We start from the raw sequence: 23,655 nt of genomic DNA, 5'->3' as shown, positions 1-23,655 counted from the left end.
TAACTGTGATGTGGTTTCCCAAAAGCTCTTCCAAAAGCATGTTCATACGACATTTTACAGAACACTATGACTAATTAGTGCAAGCACTTGGTCTTTTGCAAACAATCGGTTGTTTTTAGGCCATGTGTTGTGGCTATGTTTTACTCGAGTCCAAAACAACTGGCGTTTAAGGAAATCTGGAGGGCCTGGTTGGAAAATGTGGCTCAGCTTAATGCTGCAACATTTGGGATGGGAGTGGATGAGGCCACACAGCATGGAGCAGGAAAAACACAGGGAAACTTGTAGCAAGGCCGTGTGATTCCTCACTCCCGTATCTCCGGGCTGTCAGTGGGGTGAGCACACCCGCACCACGGCAGCAGGAATGCTTTGATATATTAATCCCAAAGTGATGCAGGGTTAGTTTCTCAGCTGCTCCAGCTGATGTAATGCATTGTTTGCACCGAAGCCAGCCTGATTTTGTCTGGCTGAAGGATTTACTCGTTCAGACTATGTTTTTGGACAGATGTAGAGGCTGTATTCCCAAATTAAATATATACATTGATCTCTCGCCTGGGTTCTGCCTGGAGTTCAGGCAGAGGGGATGCAAGGCATCCCACAGCCTGGAATAGGTTTCATGCCCACAGCACTTGAGGTAGGGAACAAGGAGTGTTTTTAGACTAGGTGGAAGAGACAAGGATGTCTTTTCTTCTGGAAATAGCACAGGGCTCTCTTAAAATGTAGCTTTTTTTACACATCAAGAGGGGAAGCCACAGGAGAAGCAGCCAAATTTGGAGCTCAACAGTGCTGTGGCAGGCTGGGAATAGCAGATAGGAGCAGAGAGAGCAAACAACAGACCATGACCATCCGGCTTTGGGAGGCAGCCTGGGATGGTTTTGGCTCCCCACAACCCCAGCTGCTGTGGAGCTGGCTTCACTTTGCTCTGCTGAAACACTGAGCCATGGCATGTCTGCTGCTAATTAGATTAGGTCCACAGAGGCTGCCTTGAGCGGGTTCTGGTTTTTGCCTGAGATGTGCTGTTCTCAGTGAGCTCAGTCATGGCTGGCACGTTGCAGGTGAGCTCCCTGCCTGGCACAGTCACACAGAGTGCACGTGTTGGTCTGGGTGAAGGCTGGCTTGTGCCCTCCAAGCAGGAGCATTGGTGGGACAGGAACAACCTCTCTGGGGTCACTGAGTGTCAGCTGGGGGTGGATACCCATGTCCCAGATTTCCTGGCAGGGTAAAAAACCTGCAGTGTTTGGACACTAAGGCAGACAGACTTGACATACCCAGCTACTCACAACCTCTTTTGGGATGCATGCTCAGAAATTTGGCAAGAAATCTCTGGTATCCGGACTAAAATTATATATGGTCTGTTTAGCTGTATGCTTTTGTGCTGACTTGGCCTTAAGCTTTACATAGCATCATCCCCATCCCACTTATCTCCAAAGGACTTTACAGAAGAGAGATGCAGCTTGAACAGACAAGCCAACCCCTTCTCGTCTCAGTGAAGTCCTCCTGCTGCTTATCCTAGGAGCTTTTCTCTCCACAGCTATTTTTAATATGAAAAAGTAGACTTGCACACACCATTTTAGGTAAGGTCTTGCAGATGGTTGTGCAATGACCCTTTCTTGAAGTGCTCTCAACATTAAATGCAATGTTTTGGTGTTTCTGTTGTGATGGTGGCACGCAACCAACCCATGGCCAGTTTATGATCCCAGAACTTCCTCCTTTTCCCTTATTAACAAATGGTGATGTGATGAATTTAGCCTTTGGCATGGTACTGGCTGTCTGCTTGATTTCACTCCACTTGTTTCTCAAGTCCTTAACCTTTTGTATGACTTTACCCTCCTTTTTTGGTGACACTTTAACACTGTGTCATCAGCTTATTTCATTAGTGCTGTCCTACTTGTGCCAGGGTGCAGATGAAAACACTAAATGAAATCAACCCCAAGGTTAACCTTTGAAAAACTCCCTCCTAGGGAAGGTTTTTCCTCAACCCTAAAAGTGATCCAACGCTGAGACCTCGAGATCCCCAAAGTGGCATCCTCAGTGACCTGTGAGAAATTTACAAATGAAAAACTATCTCTCATGGCATTCCAAGGTGATTAGAGGAGGCCAATAACTCATTGAGGGGTTCTGGCAAGATGAAGCCAACCAATAAGGTTTCTTCAGAAAAAAAATCCCACATCCACTCTGCTGTTGGTAAAAGCGAACAAGGTCTGCTGCTGTTGTGGGATTTTTTTTCTCCAGTCCTCATAAAGCTTGGCTTAGAAGCCCACAGTATTCTCCTTGGACAACCCAAGCTCATGGATCTCTTTTTTGGACCAACTGGGAAGACACTAATCAGTTCTGGCTTTGCTGTGTGACTACAGACAGACTCCAGGCTAGACATGACAAAGCTAGGCAAGGCTCCCAAAGGGCCAGAGCTCTGCTGATGCAAATAATGACCCTGCTGACTTGAAGAGACGGAATAACAGTAAGAAATTTCATCCAGGCAAAATACACATGGACACCACCAGTCTCCTGAGCCCAGTCTTGACACTGCTCAGATGTGGCAGCACACCTGAAAGCTTTTCCCAGGAGGTCTGATTTGCTAGAGAGGATCACCTTGGGCTCCCTAGGAAGTCTAATAAAGTACAAGCCCTTTAGCTGCACCAGTGTTTTTTTTATTTTCCTGCAGAATTTCAGTGCCAGCACATACTTGTCTGTGATGTAATTTTTTTCCATTAATAAATCTGCAGACCCTGCTGGATATCACTGCTGTTATGTTTGCAAAATATTGCAATACTAATGGAGCCCTGCTCATCTCATGTATCCTGACAATCTCAAATATTGGCCTCCTCAGTGTAGATTTTCCAAGGTCTTGAAAGCATTCCACTCTCCTTGGACTAATGGACATCTTGTTAAAGCTGTCAGGTTTCATTTCTGGTTTGGCAGATGCCATGACCTTACAGAGTGGCAGAGTGGAGAGGTGCCCTTGTGTTTGCTTTTAACATCCTCACTCAGCCACTGGATTCCCCTATCCCAGGGCTTGCCTCTAATAGAAATGTAATCACATTTTTCTGCACAAGACACAAAACCACCCATTTTATTATGAAAAAGCAGTTTGTCAAGTGCACCACCACCAGTTTTAACAGCTGATTGCTTATTCTGATTCTCAACAGAGAGGTTTTGCAAGAGGCTTTGGTTTAAGAGCAGCACAGAGGGAAAACTGCATCTTTTAGGGTGTGCTCTGCACAAAGCAGCCTCCTTGCACACGGGATACTGGAGAATGAGGGGTGTATTATACACTTAAAACAGACCCCTTTAAAACTGGCATGGGATACTCAGTGTTGTCCAGCCATCATTCATCACAGTCATGACTTTCAGACAAAACGAGCCTCACCCTCCTGTTGCTTGTTAAAATAAGGAATCTATGTTCAGTGTTTTATTTTCATTCACTGCTCTCCACAGCCAAAACCAACGTGGTTTGAACCATTATTTCAAGTTTATCTGGACAAATTATCTATGTATACTATTTTTATAGCAAGATGGCTTATTTTGTCTATATTCAAAGAAAAAAAAATTACTATGCATGTCTGGAATGCAGGAGAGGAGAAGGATTTCTTACACTGCAGAGCACATTCAGTGAGTGATTTGAAATCTGACTGCAGTCACCCACCAGTGGTTTCTCTTCCAATTTCTCTGCTTTACTCTTTTAATTCTTCCTTCCCTCCTCCATCTTTCTTTCCCCCTTACCATGTATTTCCTTCCTCTCTTTCTTCCTCCTTCTTCCTTTCTCCCCTACTCTATTTCTTTCTTCTCTCCCCTTTCCATCCTTCCCCTGGATTTCTTTTTCTCTCTGTTTCTTCCCTCTCCCTTTCTCCCACCCATTTCTTTTCTCCTTCCCCTGTATTTCTTCTCCTCTCTCTTCCCCCTTCGACATCCCCCATCCTCCCCCCCCCCCCCCCCCGATTTCTATTCCCCCTCTATTTCTTTTCCCTCTTCCCTTCTCCCTTTCTTTTGTCCCCTTAATAGTCGGTTTTTGGATTAAAAATCCTGCCTTAGCCCAAGGCTCTGCAAAGCTTTCAGCCAGGCAGGCAAACATCAGTGATGCAAATCCTACTGCACCCCTGAACGTGGAAATTCCTTGCATGGATACGGTGATGCAGCTGCACAGGTGGCTGAAATCCCTGGGTAACAGGGACCTAAAAATAAGGCACTGCCCCGCCTCTTTAGCCAGGATTGCTCAAAGGGCAGGGGCAAGTGTGAGGCTAAGGGCTCAGGGAATGAGTTATGCAGAGCCTGAAAGGGTGGTAGCGATAAGCCAGGGCTTGGGGAGGTGAAGAAGGGAAGCCTGAGGGATATCCAGGAAAACCAGACCCAGCAAAGCTTGCCTCCAGGGTGAGAGCTCAGTTTAAAGCCCCTGTGCTGCCTTGCAAAGCATGCCCTTTTTAATCCACTTGTCTGGGGTCAGAGTAAACCTGACACCCAATCTGAGGGTGTGACACACGTTCTGCTGCCCAGGCAAGGTGGGGGACTCATCCATCTGCTTCTGCTGACAAAATAATCATTTGATTCTTGCAAAGATAAACAGGTGCAAGGAGCAACATCGATGCAGTATCACTACCCAGTCAGTCTGAGGATGACTCAAATCTCAGGTGTTGTACATGAAAACTGCCAAAAAATATTGAGCAGGCAGGTGTTGCCTTTTATTTCGATTAATTTTAAATCAATGGTAAAATTAAAGATTTTACATAAAGATTAAATGCAGCTTTCTGGTCAGAAGGGAGTGGGTGGGTTTTGTAGTCCTGTTCTTTGTTTTATGTAATAACATTAGCTTGAGAGACTTTAATTCATATTTAGGGAATTAGCATGAAAATTGAGGTATAAGGGCTGTGAAAAGAATCCCAGAAAATACATGTTCCTTGTCAAAGTGAATTAATTAAGCACTGATGTACTTGACACTAAAATTAATCATGTCCACTTATACTTGATAGGAAAATTCATTGTTGAAGAGACCCCACAGGGCTATTAAGATGTGTGAGGTGCCATGGCACGAAGAGTTGTGTTTCTGTCTTGCTCCCCTTCTATTTGTGGCAGAGGAACCCTCCAGCTTTACAGCTGGTGAGGTTTCAATGTCCATTTCCATGATTTCCATGTGTCTGGTCCTGGGCTCCTCAGGACAGGAAGCTCCTGGAGGGGATCCAGCAGAGGCTGCAGAGGGGATGAAGGGATTGGAGCATCTCTGAGGAGGAAAGGCTGAGGGAGCTGGGGCTCCTCAAGAGGAGCCACAGCTGAGAGGGGGCCTCTGTAATGTGTATAAATATCCAAAAGGTGGGTGCCAGAGCATGGATCAGGCTCTGCTCCATGGGCCCAGCAACGGGACACGAGAACAGGCAGATGCTGATGCCCAGGAGTTCCACCTGAACAGGAGGCAGAAAATCTTTCCTTGGCAGTGACCAAGCAGGGAACAGAGAGTCCAGAGAGGGCGTGGAGTCTCCCTCAGTGGGGATATTTCAGAGTCCTCCGGACACAATTCTGTGCTCTGCGATGTCCCTGCTGGAGCTGGAAGGTTAGACCAGATGACCCTTTGTGGTCCCGTCCAATTTGACCTATTCCGTAATTCTGTAATTTCCTAGGGCAGGGAGCCCAGGCACCCCAGCGGGAAGGGGGATGGCCCACAGCGGGGCTGAGGGAGCAGGAAGGGGCATGAGGGGAGCAGCAGGGACCGCGCACACCCCGATTTTGGGTGGCGAGGAGCGTGAGCAGTTACCATCCCACACACACACCGATTTCGGATGGCGAGAACAGAGAGCAGGGTCCCTCATACACTCCCCCTTCCCCCCAAAATTTCAGGCGGTGAGAGCAGCGAGCAGAGACCCCCAAACACACCCCGATTTTGGGTGGTGATGGGAGCGAGGAGGAATCAGACACACACCCCGGTCTCGGGTGTGGGGGCAGCGGGCGGGCACCCACAGCCCGGCCCCTCAGGGCGGGGGGCGGCGGCGCATGCGCGGGGCGGGGGGCGGTGACGGCCGTGCCGGCGGAGGCGGCAGAGGCGGCGGGAGGGTCGCTCTGGGCCGGTGGGCAGCGGCTCCGGCTCCGGGTTCGGCTCCGCTCCGGGCCGGGCCGGGCCGGTCGGGACTGCCCCGCCATGGGGACGCCGGGCGCCGGCCGCAAGCGGCTGCCGAACCGGGAGCGCCTGACGGCGGAGGACGATGCGCTCAACCAGATCGCCCGCGAGGTGAGCGGCGGGAGGCGGCACCCCCCCTTCTCCCTTCTCCTCCATCCTCCTCCCCTCGCCTTCCCCCCTGGGCTCCCCCGAGCGCCGCGCAGGCGCCCCCGGCCCCCGGCACCGCGGCGGATGAAGGGCGAGGTGGAAACCCTCCTTCACCCCCGGCTGTGCCGCCATCCCCGGGCACCGCTCCGGCGGTCGGTGAGGGAAGGGCGTGAGGTGCCGGAGCCCCCCCGCTCCAGCCCCTCAGGAGGGAACGTCCATCGCCAGCCACTGCTGCTGAGAACCACCGGGATTGGTGTTAACCACTGGAAATAGGCCGCTCGGGTGTGTTATGGATACGTATAAATCATAGAATCACAGCGTGGTTTGGGTTGGAAGGGATCCCAAGGATCATCTCGTTCCAAGCTCCCTGCATGAAACACCCTCCAGTATCCCAGGTTGCTCCCAGCCCCGTCCAAGCTGGCCTGGAACACTTCCAGGGACGGGAGTGAAAAATGAAAGCCAGAATACTGCAAGGTGATGCTGGGTGTGGGTATAAGCGAACCCTCTAACTTGGAAACTGATTTTTGTATTGCTGCCCACCAGACACTGCATCGTGCTCAATGTGACTTTAACCTTCAAAACCAGCTGATTGCTGATGCTTCCTGCCTCCTTATTCTTCTGCACACTTAAATTGGTTCAGTGGTAACCAAGATAATGGCAATTTGGTTTTTATGTTTCCTAAATCTGACCAAGTCTGTTCTCCATCCTTGCCATGGCAGTCCTCCAGTGGGGGAAAAGGGGGATAAGCAGCCCTGGGGTTTTTCTCCAGTAGGAATCCTATGAGAAAGATGAAGAGAGGCAATTTACAGGAGCATGTAGTGACCGGACAAGAGGGAACGGATTCAGACTGAAAAAGAGCAGGGTTATATGGGGTATTAGGGAGAAATTCTTCCCTGTGAGGGTGGTAAGGCTGTGGCACAGGTTGCCCAGAGAAGTTGTGGCTGCCCCATCCCTGGAAGTGTCCAAGGCCAGGTTGGATGGAGCTCTGAGGAACCTGGTTTGGTGGAAGGTGTCCCTGCCAATGGCAAGGGGTTGACCTGAGGTCCTTTCTGACCCAAACCATTCTGTGATTCAGTGTCTAAACTGCTGCAGTGCTGCTGCTGAAGGTGGCCATCCTTATCCTCTGGCATGGGTTATGTGTGTCAGGCCAATTGGTGTTGGTGTGGGTTACAAGAGAAATTGCTCTTCTGGAAGAATTTTAGATCTCTCTTGGTTTCCTTTCCGGATTCACAGCTGCAGCAGGATCAGGTGAATGCTAATGTATAGCTTATTTTTGGTGGCACTGGCTGGCAGGTTGAGTTAGCTGTGACATCGTGCTCCTTATTACACCAATGGCTTTCCAATTGTTGTGCACCATTTTCAGGTAGTTTGTAGCATCTTTGGAATACATTTAGTTGGCTGAGCTTTGTGTGAGTGATTCAGTGTGTTCTCTGAAGTCAGATTTTTGTGGCAGGGTGATGAGAAGGTTCCTAAGGATGGAGTTTGAGGTAGGAGGACAAGAATGTCTCATGTCCTGGACATGAGATAACAAGTAAGAGTGATTGTGCTGTCTGTTAGAGTAATGATAATACCCTAAGAACTGTTCTGGGATGAGGGTTTGAATTCCACAACTGTGTCCTGGCCGTGCTGTCATTTGATTAAGGAAGACATCAGTTTCTAACAAGGAACCCAGCTGCTCTTTTCTGTTGCACGTTTTTCTCCCACTTTCTCTTTTTCTTTATCTTAGATCTGCTTTTCCCTGCATTGTGTATTGGTTTGAGGACTCAAATATTGTGGTGGTTCATGGCTTTTTTTTTTTCCTTCCTTCTCCTGGGGTTTGTTTAAAGGACAACTCCATTTGCTCAAGAAACCCAACACAAGCATGTCTTTTATCTTTTCCCTTGAGTGCTAAAACTGTGAACTGCCAAGTTCAAGGTTCAGCATTTTCCCATATTATTTTATCTATTTGCATTACTCTGTCTCAGAGCGCTTTAATTGTTTTGTTGTTTAACTGCCTCTTCTCCACACAAAGGATCCCAGATGAATCCTTCTGCGTGATCCAGTCTTAAAATATGTCAACTAAGCCTTTTGTCTCTCCTTAGCAAGGATGTTGGGGGTCTCCATGTTAAGAAGGTAGGAGGGTTACTGATATTCTGGCTCTTCCAGCCTTCCTCACAGCTGTTTAGACAAAGCTGGGACACAGACATGTTGCTTTTGCACATAGATTTTTCACTCCTGTCTTTGCTTTGGTCCTTTGTTATCCAGAAGCCAGAGGTGCTGGCAAGTTATTTGCAGATCCTAGAGTCTCATTTTCCTGATGTCCATACGGGAGCCAAAGAGAGCATCCAAACTAGACTGGTTCACAGAGGTATCTTTTATTTTGTGGTTGTCAAAATATTTTGGCAAACCCACCGTTCTCGCTCTGATACGTGCTCCTATAAGAAGACAGCAAGACTTGCAAGGACTTTTTGAAACTCCTGCCATTTGAATATAAATTTGTTTGGATTTGCACCTGGGATGTCTTGCTCTGTGTCTTGCACAGACCAAGAGAGAGCCTGGTGTGGTGAAGGGGGCAGTGAGAGCAATCGGGAGGGGAAGTAACTGAGCAACAGGAAGGAAATGGTGAGAGTGAAGCATCTTGTAGTGACAAGGGTTTAGTAGCAGTATTAGTCATGTTAATCAGTAGCACTTTTAATGTTTGAGACATTAAACATCTGAGTTAATCACCTTGTCTAGACCTATTCAGAGCAGAGGTAGAAGGTGCAGTTACTGCAAATCACTTCCATCAGGAGAGGATAGTGCTGTACCACCAATCTGGCTGCAGAGTTTGACAGGCACGGTAATTAAGTGGATGGCAAATATGTAAATATAATTAGCACAAAACACGGTGTTCTGAGTTTCTGACAGACTCACAGACTGCCACTCAGGATTTGCTGTTCACACACCTGCCTTGTGCTGCTGAGCTTGTTTTTTCCCGGGCGTCAGCGAAGCCGATCAATGATCTGCTTCTCCGCTTTCAGGCTCGCCTTGACGCCAGTAGATTGTTCTGTGTTTAGGTCAATGGAAACCTTTGGGCTCTTTCATTCCCCTTGGTGAGCACATGCCAGCAGTGTTTGCAAAATCTAGCAGTTTGATACTGCTCAAGGTCTGTGCCAGCAGAGCCAGCGGGAGCTACGGCCGCGTGCTGCGCGCTCATCTGTCCGGACGGAGCGCGTGTGGCTCGGGAAGGCACAGTCCTGCCCAGCTGAGCCTTCCAGGAGCTGGCTTCCTGCTTGGATTAGATGGCTTTGATGTGATTACTTGAGACATTGTTCCTAGGGGAATATCTTTTTTGCTAATTTCCACTCCCCTAGCTGCAGGAATAATTGTTGTGTGAGCACGAGTTCTGAAAATCCAACAAGGAGCTGATATTTCTCTTGTAGGCTGATAATATTAGTTACTGTTTTTTATTTTCTTGAATGAGGAAGGACAAGGTCAATTTCATGTTTGTATTAGGAAAGTAATTGACACCTTGTTTTGCCACAGTTTTGCGGACAGATATGTGTTACACTTCTCAGAAAAATGATCCTGCCATGTGTCCTCTCTGTGCTAGAAATCTTCATCCACCATTTTACAGAGCAGAGTTCTTTAGATAATAGTTAATTTGAAATTATTTATTTAAGCAATATAATTTGTTTTTATTGTTAAAGAAAGTAATGTTGTGAGGGTTGTGCCTTCACTCTTTGTACACTTTATGTCACTTCCAAGAACTGTCACCTACCTCTTTGTACATACATAATTATACTTTTTTTTAAAATTAGCACGATCCATTTATGGATCATACATTTGACTATTTCACTGAAGTAATCAGTTTGGGCATTGATCTGTATTTTTAGTGATTCAAAAATTGGGATGTTACACTGCTGTGAAGGAGCAGAAAGTGCTGCTAATTAGAAAAAGCTCAAAATGCAGACGAAACCAGCCAGCCAGGTTTAATGGTTACAGTGAGAAGGCAGTAAGTAACTTCAGCAGGCTAACTTGGAGTTTAGGGACTAGTGATGAGATGCTATGATGGCTGAATGTAAAATCTGTTAAATTGAGGGGTTAATTTGGGGGAGAAAACTCTGTTTTATACAACAGTTTGGGTGACTTCCATAAATAGAGATGAAAACAATTTAGTACAAATTGAAGCTAAAGCAAGCAGAGTGGCTATTTGTATATGGGTATGCAAGCCACACAAACTTTATTGAACTGTTATGCAAACCAGAGCATTTAAAGCAGTGTGTTCCCTAAGGATATACTCCCTTAGGATATGTTCCCTATGTATTAGATCTGTGTGCCTCATTAGGGTAGAGGTGGAACTTTTTTGAGCAGTATTTGGCATTATAGATGTGTGAAGGCTTTTGTAAGCTGGGTGAATGTTCCAAGAAAAGCCCTTAGAAACAGCCTGGCTTATGTAGCACCAGTACTTGACTTATATTTTTATTGCATTACTTTTTCCCTTTATGAGTGTTAATGTATGATCCAAACAAATGATCTGAAAAAAGCATGTCTGGCTTTTCTGTTCTAGAACAGAAAGTTATGAAAGCAAGGGATGCTCTTGGAGGGCTTGACTCAGCCTGGCTGACCTAAATATAGGAAGGAAGGAGGACTTTGTAGGCGAAGCTTGCCAGTAGGGCGTGGGGAATTGTTCTAAATTTGAGATGATTTTATGTGGCAAATATGCTCTTCTTCAAACTCTCCTTTTTCCATAATGCTTTACATCCATATAGCCAGCAAATGGCATTGGCATCACTTACAATCTCTCCCAAAGTAAATGTGTGAAGGAGCAGTTTAAAGAAGTGAGATAAAAATCTGGAGACCCATCTCATGTTGGTTAAACTGGGGACTGGAAGCTGTCTTACAATCTACCTCTCAACTTGAAGCAATTAGCTGCCTTTTTCTGTGTCCATGCTTGGCCTGAGTCCCTTTCAGCTGTTCTCCTGCTGTCTGAGGAAGCAGCTGTTTAGGAACTGTGATTCCTGTTTCAGTCAAGCAAGGGACTACTGGTAGGATTAACAGCATGGGAAGCCCAGCCTCTGTCTTTGTAAGCCCAGATGCTGAGCTTGGCTGCAGGATGTAACACTAATCATTACCTCATCTAGAAGGATGTTTTTCCAGGCCTTTTGCTGGATAAAGTTGGAGCTCAAATGTACTTGCAAGGCTTTCAACACGGGGATCTCTTTTTTTTATTTTTTTTTTCATCCTTTGCTTGCAAGGAGCGTAATCCACGTAGTATTTTGGGCTTGTGAAGCAAGGTATTTGTCCCTCCTGTCAAGTGAGCAGGTTGCCAAGAGCAGTGAATGTGTCTAGCTAGACTGGAGCTCTCGTAGGCAATCCTTAAAATAGCAGCTCTGAAATATCAGCTGTTGTCTCACTGGTGCTGAAATACTTTTTGGGGAGAAGCTGCCCACTGGAATGGTGTGGGGGGGGAGGGGTAAGGGAGCTGCAGTAAACCAAAGTTTCCTTCAGAAAGGTGGCTTTGAGGGTTTATATTAAACCCCAGAGAAGGGAAGGTGCATGGTCCCTTCAATACCAGAAGCAGAGAAAGCTCCCTGATAACTGGTGCTCTTCCACCTCTGAATTCACCAGTGTCACAGCTGGCCTTGCATGTAGTAGAAAAATAGCTGATTTTTGGGCTTCATCACACAGTAAAGATGAGGGAAGTGCTTAAGGGCTTCTTGTCAGAAGACATTTGTAGACTTTAACTCCCAAGACACTCTCCTTTCCTTCACCTTAGTTATGGAACAAGAAGTAGGCTGAAGAACTTTCCTGGCTAATGCTGGGAAAATAAACTGATATGTGCACTGAAATGAGAACAAATACATTTCAAAAATATATTTCAAAAGCATCCTTACGGGCAGATTTGATGTAGAAGTTGCAAGAAATGTAAGGCAACTCTCAAAGGCCTGGCAGTAGAAGATTTAGCTGTTGAAATGAAAGCTTGGTGTGGCACAATAAATACTAAGTAAAGTAGTACTTCAGTGGAAACATGTGATGGTTTTAGCTATGCAGGAAGAGCCCTGCAGTGCATGCAATGTGCAAATGATTTCAGGTAGCTGAATGGCCACGTGACATAATTTTCTGTTATGAAGATGTGGAAGTTCTGGTCATGCTGTTAAAAACTCATGGTTTTGGGGGTCTGCAGAGAGGGTACAAAAGTCTGGGAAAACACAGAAGCACTGTTTTGATGTTGGCAGGAATGTGCTAGAACTCTGCCCACTGGGAGAGTTTGACAAGTGTCCTAACCTAGACCACAGCACCAAAGGCTTTTCCAGTTAATATTTGGATGGTTTCTCATTCTGCCTTTAAACAAACTTAGCTAAGTGGCATGAGGCATGAAGGGCAAGGCTTGGGAAGCATTTCCCAATGAGCAGAGCTAATAGCACTTTTATGGCCTAACCAGCTGAGAATTTTGGGTTTTGAGAGAAGATACAAACGAACTTATGACTAATGCTGTTTCCAAGACTGAGTGTCGCTTGTTTTGGGATGTGGATGTGCGCCTAAACCAAAAACTGGGCAGAAATGGGTGGATCCCTGGCTAAACTCTGTCGAGTGTCCTCCCCAGATGGATTTGACTTGTACTTGAGCATCCAGCCTGCAATTCTGTGCTCTGTTCCTCCATCCCCTCAATGTTTCACATTTTCCTGGAAGTGAAGTTCTGATTCGCTGTGTGCCTACGTCAGGAATTCTGAAAGGAGAGATGTTTGTCTTCAAATAGTTTGAAAAAATGTTTGTTTTAATCTCAGATATAAAAATGTGCAAGTTTTAACAAAATTATCTCTTTCTAGGTTGAGGAAGGATGGGTGTTTTGGGATTTGGATATGCTTGAACATAAAGGGCACAGCTCTGGTCTAAAACTTCAAGTGATTAGTTCTGACTTGAAAGTTTCACCGAATACGTTGAAATAACTTTTGTTAATTTAAAGACTTAAGATCCTATTTGATGCCAAGAAAAATGAGTGTCTGAGCTAATTGCTCATTAAAAATGTCTGACCTAGAACTGGGAAGTTGATTGCTTTGAGGTACGCTTTCAGTAGGAAATAGCCTGGGTGTGATTGGAGGAGAGGCGGATTTGCTCAGTGGCATCTGCTTTGCCCTTCTGTGTGCCTGTGAGCCAGCTTGGCATGAGCTATGGGTTTATCCACCTAAACACTCCTGCAGCTTCTCAGAGTTGAGCTGGAGACAAGGAAAGTGATCTGAAAGTGCTGAATCTGAGCTATGTTCCTGTCTCAGATGTATTGAGGAATGAGGAAGCCTCTTCATTTCTTATTGCTTCTACTCCTCGCTGGTTTATCACCTCTTTCCTCCTTCCTGCACAGTGCTTTTCTCTGCAAGAGCAGAGTTTCTTCTGTCATACAGCTTAATCCTCACATTAGGCTTGCAAAAACACCGTGTGCCTTGTGGTTCTCTGACACTTCCTGGGCTCCTGTGCTCCTTGAGACAACATTTAGATTTTCTTTTTGTGTTACATGTTGCTGTACAAGAAATCAGAGGCTTTGGTAAACCATAATTGCCAGGTGCACCACCGTGGCCACATTCCTATTTTTAATACCTGGTAATTAGGTATGAGAGTGCTTGTTGTCTTTGGCATGTGAAGAAATGCAAAGACAGTAGTTGGGTTTCAGGTTTGCAGTTTCCTTTTCTTTTAGCTGTTGGAAGGTTTTTGTGAAGGAGACTGGAATATTCAATTTGTATCCAAACTTCTGTCCAAGAAATAGCAAGATGGTATCTCCAACTGGCTTCCTCAAAAATATATCCCTCAAAGCTGGGCTTTTCCTACCATGATGTCATTACTTGCAGTTTTTGGACATAATTAGTGTCAGATTGATTTATCTCTCCCAGAACAGCAGAGTTTAATGGAAGAGTGTTCCACAAAAGGAGTTTATTCGTGTGTTTGCTGGTGTAGCTGTTTGGGCAGTGACTTTTGTGTTGATATTGCCTGCAGTGAAATGGTGATGCGTCTGTCCCACTGGTGATTCTTTGCAAACCATTCCCCCAGTCCAACAGATGCTCTGCTCAGACAGGGAATGTAAAGGAGTAATATTTCTTCCCTCCTGGTTTCTGCTTGTGCGTATCTTGTGACCTTTCCCTTCGACAGCATCTGATTTAAATTTAATATTACTTTTTTTTTCCCTTTGCCCTCCTCTTTTGAGTACTTCCTACGTCCCAAAATAACCTTTCTCTAATCCCACTGAATACCATGTTTAGTTGAGTCTGTCTCTTGTGTCAGCCTTTGCCAGCCCTTTCCAGTAGGCAGAAATGGAATACAGGAGGATCTGGCACACTAAAAGCTGGGTCAGGTTTTTAAACTCATTCCCTCAGGTCAGATAGATTTCAGGCATCCCCACTTGGGTCTTCTAATTATGGAGCGTTTATCAGCTAACATGTTGGGATGACAGGAGAGCAAGGAAAGGCTCCTGGTGTGCTTCACATGCAGAAAAATCCCTGGGCTCTGGTCTCCTATCGGACTCTGGTAGCTTCACATTTTTTCCCTTTTAAAACACATGTTGCTTCAGAGTCAGATAGTTGAGATATGTCTTTTTTTTTTATCAGTGCCAAAGTGCTGCAGTCTTCACACAAAACCCATGAAGTTGTGTTTGCTTCTGCTGATTACAAACAGAGGAAACAGCCTACTGCATTGGGTTTTGGAATTTTGTTTTGTTTTAGATCTGTATTTACGTTTTGTTTCTCTCTGATTGCAAACTTGAAGTTCCTTCAACAGACTTGCCAAGAAAACAGTAGATACAACTTGCTGTGCTCTCAGGAAACAAGTAAATTTTTTTGATGGTCTGCAACTCCTATTTCTTTGCTGTGCATTTCCCATAAGCTGTCTTCCTTAAAATGTCCGTTCTCCCATATGAAAAATGTGTGTGTTGGTCTTGGTTTGCTTCCCTTGCTGCATGTGCTGCTGGGCTCTAAGAGGATTTACACTGACAAATATGTTGAACCAACATCTGTTGAAAATGAAAGTAGGCTTTTGGGACTTGTTTTGTGATACCCAAAGGTCACGCTGCTCCATTGTCTCTTCCATATGAAATTGAAATCTGCCCCCATGTGAAATGAGTGCATTGGAACAGTGATGTGACCTAACCTTTACATGAACTGTGGAGGAATCCAGGGGCTCTGGGAAATGGTGTGGATGCAAGAGATAATGTTGGTATATGTAGAGAATGTCACTGTTTTATTTATAGAGGGTTACGCAGTGTTTTTAGGAATATTTGTGCATTCTTGTTTAATTACCCTGGGAGGGAAAAAAGTCATTATTTGGTGAACTGGAGCAAGTGAAGAAAGGTTCTGTGTATGTGCTGGTGAAATGCTTTTGTATCACTGATTGAATAAGCACATCCTATCAAATTTAGCAATAATTTTCAGTCAAGAGGTAACCCAGAACTTTCTGTCTAACCAATCTACAAATTTAGCATTAGAAAATACAGATCAGTGATCTTACAGTACTGTTAGAAAAATCTAGCCTAATGTTTTTTTTTAGGGGATGCTGAACCTGTTAGAACAGAGACAAGCTTTTTAGAGATCTGAATTATCTAGAAATGCTCCTCTGGGGTCTGCTGGCTACACAAGGCTCCTCTTTCAGTCTTCCCACTATAAAATCAATACAGTGCACCCAGAAAACATCTTGGATGCTCTGTGAGTTACAGCAATCAGGTATAAACCCCATCGGAATAACCTTTCTAAGATTCCTTGCTGCACCTCAGGAACTAGTAGGAAATCTTAAGGGAATTGGGGTTTCATTGTGATTTCCTCTAATAGAATGTGATTCTCCAAGGGCTAAGCTTTTGCTGTTTTTCAAACACAGCTGCTCCTGACCTTAAAGGTACTGGTCTGCAAAATTTGAGTGTTAAATAGATTGTGTGACTGAGGATACAATTTATAATTGTATCTGCTGGGTGGTAAAGACTGTTGGGGAAGAATGGAGCAGGCAAAGGAAGGAGCTGCCCAGGGACGAGCTGGCCTGTGCTGTTGGTGCAATTCCAATCTTTGATTTCCAGAATTCCAGTAAAACAGCTGTGAGGGTCACTCTTGCTGAACTCCTAGACAAGGTGCATGTAGCCCAGTAGCACATTTCAAACTGAATTAATTTGTTACCGAGGGTTAGGACACAGATTCCCCAGGTAATCCATTACTGCTGAGGCCCAGTTTGGAGGCAGTAATCCCGTCCCACCCCCACGCAAAAGCTGTCCAATCGTTTCTTAAACAATGCTGTTTTTTTAGCCCTAATCCCAGTTGAAGGGTGGTTCAGCGCCATCACTGAACTCTGGGCAAGTTCTCCTGACATGTCCTGGCTCTTTCTCAGGGAATTCCTTTTCCTAGGAAGGAGAGGGTTGTGGAATGATAGCAGCATGAGAGGGTAACTCCTGTCTGCCGGCCAGGTAAGACCGTCTCACGAATTTTTGATCTGGTTGCAGTTCAAAATGATACGGAGGACAGTGGGGCTTTTTTATTGTTATTTATTTATTTTTTTAATTTAGTTTTTGACAGGTCTCTCAAAATTGCTGGAAAAGTGTGAATTTTTTAAAAAAGCTTGTTCCCTGTGAAATATCCTCTGTGTGCTTTTTCTGCAAACTGAGTGTAGGACTTGGCTTCTCTCCTGGAGAGCCGTGGTTTCAGCACCGTTGCTAAATGTTTGAAGTTTGATATTTGTGCTTGAAGGACAGAAAATCCAGTACAGCATGGTGTAGTGGAGGCTGTTACCCATCCTCTGCAGCATCCAGCTGTATTAACAAGAAAAGTCTGGCTTTTTTTGAGGCAGTTTCTCTGGATTTAGACACTCTCCCTTATATCAGATTTGCTCAAGCGGGTTGTGGCACTCCCTTGGTGGATGTTACAAATGGAGAATGTCAGCCTGTATATGGTTTTTTCTGGCTTTCCCTTGAGAATATGGGTAGCCTGAGGGAGAGCTGTGGGCTATTTCTTGTAGCAGAATATCTAAATTAACCAGAAGCACAGTCCCTCTGCAGGAGGGCTGTACAGTTGGAAGAATTCCATGCAAGACTTTCCCACCTGGGTCTCTCCAAACACTTGTTACACAAAGAAGTGGTCCAGAGCTTAACAGAAATGTATAGCAGTGAGGGGCATGAAAAAGCAATTTTTACAATAATTCCCTTGTGTATGGTGATTTTTTATTTTATTTTATTGTGTGGTACAGGAGTATCTCTCATATGGTGAATTTGAAACATGGCTTGTTTTATATATAAAATAAAAACAGTCACTCCTAGTGATATCTCTTGTAGGGTCCCTCTTGCAATATATTTTATATACTGATTTATATTCTCATCTTCTCCAGTGCTTATGATGACTCTGGGCCCTTCTTTTAGAGTTCATATAAAATCAGTGTAGTCGGAGAGGGTGAGAAACCAGTGCCTTGCAGCTTGTAACCACTGCAAAATCTCCAACAAAACAGTACATTGTAAACATAATAAAATGGTCTATTAACAAATTGCTTTATTAACTCTAATCAGTCTAAAGAGCTAAATTTAATTAAATCTGCTTGTGGATGAGAACATTCCACTCATGGAAGGGTGCACTAAAGGTCATCTCCTGTTTTGAATCTTAATGTTTGCATGTAAAAGTTTGTTTTGTCTTTCATTTGCTTGAGGTCAGGTAGGCCTTTAAGGATTTATTAATTATTTGAAGAGGTTTTGTCTCCCTGCCTTTTTGTGAGAGAAATTAGAAATACACCTATAAGGCATGAAGAGAAACTTAGTCTATTAGATATATGAAGTTGTAGGTATTTAACACTTTTTGAAATGAAAAGTGCTGTGTAAAAGGAGGTGGAACCCTTTGTTCTGATACTTGAATGTTTCTGTTTTGAACTCCCACTTATTAAAGTACTTAACTCTAAATAGTAATTTGTTTTTTAAATATCTTGAATTTTAGGCCAATGCTTTCCAGGACAAAAGGCTCATAAATGAGGAAAAAGGAAAATATCTATTTTCAGATACATGGCTGGGAAGGGAAAATGCCACTGAGTGAAGATGAAATATTTTTCACTACTGAAAAGTTGTCTTTGACTTACTTTTTTAAAGGGTGCTTGAGTGTCCACCTTTCTGAGTGGCTTCTACTGCATTATCCCTTGTTTAGACATTTTTATATTAAATTTTGGAGCTAGGCTCTGGACATCTGCCTTCCCATGAGAGTGTTTCAACACACTGATTTTTCTCCTTCTGTCAATGAGCACTGGGACTGAGGATCAAAACTTGCAATGAGAATTTAGCAGAGGTAAAATAAAAATTATTTTGACTCCCTAACAGTTTAAGTAGTGCTGATAGCAACTGAGAATGTGGGGTCCTTGTAACCTGCTTTGATTATGCAGTCTGGTCAGAGATTTTAACAGAAGTGTTGTGTGGCACCTGAGATGAGGAGTGAGGCTGTGCTGAGCAGTCAGTGCTGCCCAAATGCTGGAGAGACACGTGCTGAAACAGAGAACAGGAGTTCCGGGGATTGGACAGGTTAAAAATCCTTCAGTGGTCATTAGAAAAATTCATTTCACTTGCACTTTTGACATGAAACTTCAGGAAGTTCCAAGGACTGACACCATGGGCATGGCAGGAAATCCTGCCTAGCAGCCAGAAGTCTGAGTGTCACCTTGGGAAGGCCTGCAGAATTTTATAAATTTGATCAAGGGTAACTGTGTTATGCCTATGCTATACCTCTGTTATGTTACTACTGGAAAACTTAAGTGGTTTTATTTCTGTGTGGGATAAAACACACTCTTCTATGAGTAAATGCACAGTGGTTTCTTGGATGTATTTTTAATATTTAAAAAAGAAAGGATGGGGAGGCAGAGGGGGAAGAAAACAGGCCACCTGGGGGAAAGGTGGATGCTGGTAGGGAGCGAAGGAGCAGCTGATAAGGTTTGATGGCAGCAGTGGTACAGCTTTGTCACTCCTGCAGGGTTTTGTCTACTCCTGGTCTCAAATCTTTGTTTTTACTGCTTTGAGTTCTTTACAAAAGGCTTTGCTAACTTAAATTCAGTAATGAAGTGTTAGTGGTAGGTGTGATGGCTTTTTTTCAAAGATTCTGTGCACTCCTGCTTCTTGAGAATATTATGGGGTGCTTTGGTGCTTTGAAAATAACTCCAAAGAGGGACTTTTTTCCCCCCCTCATCCAGGAGAACTTGGATTTGGCGTCAGGCCGTCTGTATAATTCAGACATACTGTGCACCAGACAGGCAGTTTATATATAGAAACAACACACTTCTACTACTCTCTTTAATGTGCTAAGCCCGACAGAATTCCATCTTAGATGCAGTAAGTAGCTGATGAAGACTGGAGAAAAGAGGGAAAGTGTGCCCTGGCAAATAAGGGAGATGTAGGTCATTAACATCGTACATTGAATTGTTTCCTTCAAAATATTATACATGTTTTCAAAAGGGGTAATAAAGTAATTATGTGATTTATTGATTTATTTATTTATTGACACACTCTTCACTTTGCTCTTGCCTCAGCTGTACAACAGGAAAGCAGGCACAGGATACAGTGAGATGAACTCTTCATCCCAATGCTGCCAAACCAGGACAACTGTATAAATGGATTTAATTTCCAATTCTGTGGTGTTTCAGGGGGTTCTTTGTGAAGTGTGACCTGATTGTGCAGGGAACACCTTGGGAAGTACAAATTTTTTTTATCTAAGATAATGGGCCTAGTTGATAATTCTGTGCTTATTTATTTATTAAATATAGCTTTTCTTGCACAATAGTTTTAAAACGAGTCCTATTTTTATAGCACATGAAGATACTTAGGGTGGGAGTCAGCAATAAATATTTTTATTCCCCAAAGTGGTGGCTCTTAGCCAACTTCTGTGCTCTTACTTGTGCCTTAATTCTGCTGAATTCAAATTTTTATTTATTTTCTTTTAATCTCTGAGAAGCAGAAGTAATTATTTATGCACGATTCTTGCTCCTGAGTGTTGTTTCATTAATGAGATGCTGTGATTCTGTGGTTCTTGAAAGGAGTTCATTCAGGGGCCTGGCTGTGCCACTGCCCTGTGTGACACCGTGCAACTCAATCAATAGAGAGGTTGGCTTCAAAGTGTCCTTTTTTTTTCCAAATTTTATTGAAGATGGAGTCCCTTGAAATATTATATGGTTGGCAATGCTCAGTACAAGACATTTTTTTCCCATAAAAAGTAAATTAAATCAAACTTTCAGCATAAAGGTCTCTCTTAAATAAAAGATATCCAAAGTGGGGGCTGGATCTGAGCACAGCAAGGAATTTTCACTGTGTTGGTTTATCTCCTCATCCTGCTTGGTTGCTTATGCTGTGAGATTATGCTGCATAAAAATGAAATCCCAAGATTAAAAAAAACCCAAACCCCACACACTTACAGCTTCCTAGAAGTTTGTCAGTCAGTGCTTATTTTAGAAAGGGACTAGTTCAGGGGCATGAGAGAAAATTATGGTAATGCCACTGAATGCTTCAGTAGTCAGATGTCAAAGCACTCTGCATTTGTTTTGCTTGAATGCCATTAAGTGTTGCTGCTTTTAGAAGATAATGTTCTGCTTTCTCACTTTCGTGCATCCCATGCTGGCATCAGCTGTCTCCCTTATGGAATGTTCCAAGTTCATCAAATCCAGAAGTTTCAGACTTCTTTTTGGTTACTCTGAGGTGCAGGAAATAAGAGCCTGGATTGTTTTGTTGTCTGGTGGCTTTTCTACCATAGCTGGAAATTCCAGGGGAAAGGGTTATGACTGGGATGGAAATGGAGAATGAACTTCCCTCACTTGGACATGGATTCAAACCAAGAGCAGAGTGATCCTGGGAGAGAACTCTGGGGAAATCTGTCAAATGCCATGCTGTGCAACAGCAACATTTATTCAAAAGAGGAAAAAAGGGAAAATTAATTGATTGTGGGGGGAAAAAAGGGGAGGATAAAAAGGAGAGAGGTGTTATATTTAAAATATCTTTGGAAGTAAATGTTGGTGTTGATTTTACCAGCTGCTTGGAAGTTGTGCTCTAATTACAGGAGGGGACATGATCCTGTGTGTTCATCCAGGGCACCAGTAAAGAATGAGAGCAGAACCCAGTTATGGTGCATCTTTATTCCTCTTTCTTAATTCCCAAGCAGTTGGTTCCCTCACTTTCCCTGTTGTTGGAGAGGTGAAGCGATGCTGGCTCTGGAATGGTGTTACCCTAAGGCTCTGTCTTCTTCCCCTCCCTGCTGCTGACTCATGTTTGCACCCCTTAGAACAGGAAAAATATTAACTCTTCTGGGAATGCACAGTGCAGGAAAACTGCTGTCCTTTCCTTTATTTTTTTTTCCCCCCCTTTGGAGTCTGGTTTTTGCCTCAGCACTGCAAATGTACTGAGCAGTTATCCAGGCTGAAGTAGGTCAGAGTGTGAACTGTCTCAGTCTCTCTGGTTCAGGTGTCACAGAGATTTCCTGCTTGCTGGCTAACTTTCAATTCCATTCTGAAACACGTTAGAGGTCGTTAGCAGCTTTTTTTGGATTCAGCATCTTGGGTATTAGGAAATGTTTTTTTGTTTCTTGGAGAAGACCTGCCTTTTCCTGCCTGGATTTGGCAAGATAGGAAGCCAGAATCGAAGGATTATTGAGATGAATTGACTGGAAGGTTAACCTTGCTGTTGATAGTCCTTCACTATCTCCGTGTCAGGATGGTTTTAATTTAGTGCTGGTCTCTAGCATCTGAAATCTATTATAAAGTGATTACATTGGGTGGAATTGCACTTCAGAAACCACAGCCTGAGTTCAGCAGAAATTGCACCAGACCTACTTTCTGTGAGTATAATCTTCCCTGGTGCAATGGATGTTGTCTTAGGATACTTCTAGAAGACAAGGATGTATTTAAAAGCAGTACTGATTTATTAGTAAAATCTAGAGAAAATGAGCTTTTGTGCTTGGCAGTTCTTTTCCTCCTCTAATACATCTTTTTTCCAGTGCTAATTTGAGAAGGTGTGTGTGTGTCCCCAAAGTTTGGCAAGTTCAAACTATAGAACTCTAAATATTTAATTCTGGAGAAGAAAATCAGTAGGACTTATGAATGAGGTGAAAGAATAGACAGGACAAGCCAAGAGATTCTTGATAGTTCTGGCTGCTTTTGTATGTAGTGCACCTTTCATCACTGCATTTGGACTGGAGTCACCTCCTCACATCCAAGTTTTTTGGCATCCTGACTCTTCTCTTAATCTAGCTACAGAAGCATTAGACCAGGATTGCTTAGCAGTAACCTCAAAGAACTTTTTGACAAGAGCTGGAAAAGTATCCTGGTAAAGTGCAGGAGCAGAGCTATCCCTTCATCTGTTTCTCAGAGTGACCAAGCTGGACATGTGTAGTGTGTGCAGGCAAAGGGGGCAACCAATGACAAATGAATGCTTGTGTTCACCTACTTCTGGTAAAAAATTGTGGTAAAACAGTGAAAAAAACTTGTATAGAGAGCTCTGCATTCTGGCTGTGGCTGAGGTTTTCCCCCATGCTGGAAGGCTGAAAGCTTAGCTCATTTCTTTTGCAGGATTATGTTGTGATCACTTGCCATCTGAAGCCAGAGCTTTGGCAAAAAAGACATTGAAGATGACAGCTGAGAGCTGAAGAACTGGCACACCTAAAAGGGGAGGGACTTGTCACACTTGTTGCTGTTCAGATTCTCTGCAGGGTTCTCTGAAGATACTGCAGATGCAATATTAACCTTCCCATATGGTCTGTGAGAGTGAAGTTTGAGGGACAGGAAATCTGTACGTGACAACTACAATTGAACCAGCCTCTGTGGGAGACCTCCCAGCTTGGCAGCTCCAAATCTCCCCTATTTCACCTTCTCAAAGGTGGCAGTGTCTGCTTTTCCCATTGTGCCAGTTCCCCCTGATGCTTGCAGTCATTCAGGTGCCACTCCTTACTAAAAAAAAATTTCCCTAATTGCTGTAAAATACCAGTCGAGGTCTGAGCTTAAATATATCCCTGATTTTAAATTTATGAAGCACAGCATTCCAAACAGGTGTGAAAGTAAAAAGATTTATCATCAATTTAGCATCAATTCTTTTCAACACTTCCTCGAAAGCCCATTTTATATCTCCAAGTGAATTTCGAAAGGGCTGTTGCAGACTCATAGTTGGATGCTAAAGCTTCTCCACAGAGATATTCACGTTTACCAGTTTCAGCTGCTCATTGTACTGAGCGAAGCAGTTCCATCATCATGAGCAGTTAAGGATGACAGATGATCAAATGGATTCTTAAAGAAAAAAAAATACCACACACACACACAAAAATAAAAATCCCCTCAAAAAATTACTCAGAGCTTTGATTTGTACTGGTAATTATAGCTAAAGACCTCTCTGAGTCCTACAATTAACTTTAATAACCTTATAAATATTCTCCAAATATAATTAAGGGAAATTACATGTTAGGGAAATAAAGATTAAGTGGCTGTGTTGGTGAGGACTAATAGGCCCT

At 43.8% G+C, this 23,655-nt stretch overlaps 1 protein-coding gene across 14 annotated transcripts in view; it reads left to right on the top strand.

Annotated features, from left to right (window-relative positions):
- The first annotated feature begins 6,018 nt into the window (after positions 1–6,018).
- The window catches only part of LRRFIP1 (LRR binding FLII interacting protein 1), a 100,410-nt gene continuing 82,773 nt past the window's right edge, over positions 6,019–23,655 (top strand). For all 14 annotated transcript variants that reach the window (XM_014257777.2, XM_088059151.1, XM_014257776.2 and 11 more), the window contains exon 1: positions 6,019–6,205. In XM_014257777.2, coding sequence (XP_014113252.1) covers positions 6,116–6,205 — 90 coding nt within the window. In that variant the 5' untranslated portion in view covers positions 6,019–6,115. The remainder of the gene's footprint in view (positions 6,206–23,655) is intronic.

This window comes from Pseudopodoces humilis, chromosome 8, assembly GCF_049639895.1.
Source record: "Pseudopodoces humilis isolate 2021_Gansu_Grassland_sample_001 chromosome 8, ASM4963989v1, whole genome shotgun sequence".
Classification (NCBI taxonomy): domain Eukaryota; kingdom Metazoa; phylum Chordata; class Aves; order Passeriformes; family Paridae; genus Pseudopodoces; species Pseudopodoces humilis.
This window is presented reverse-complemented; position numbering and strand designations above follow the sequence as displayed.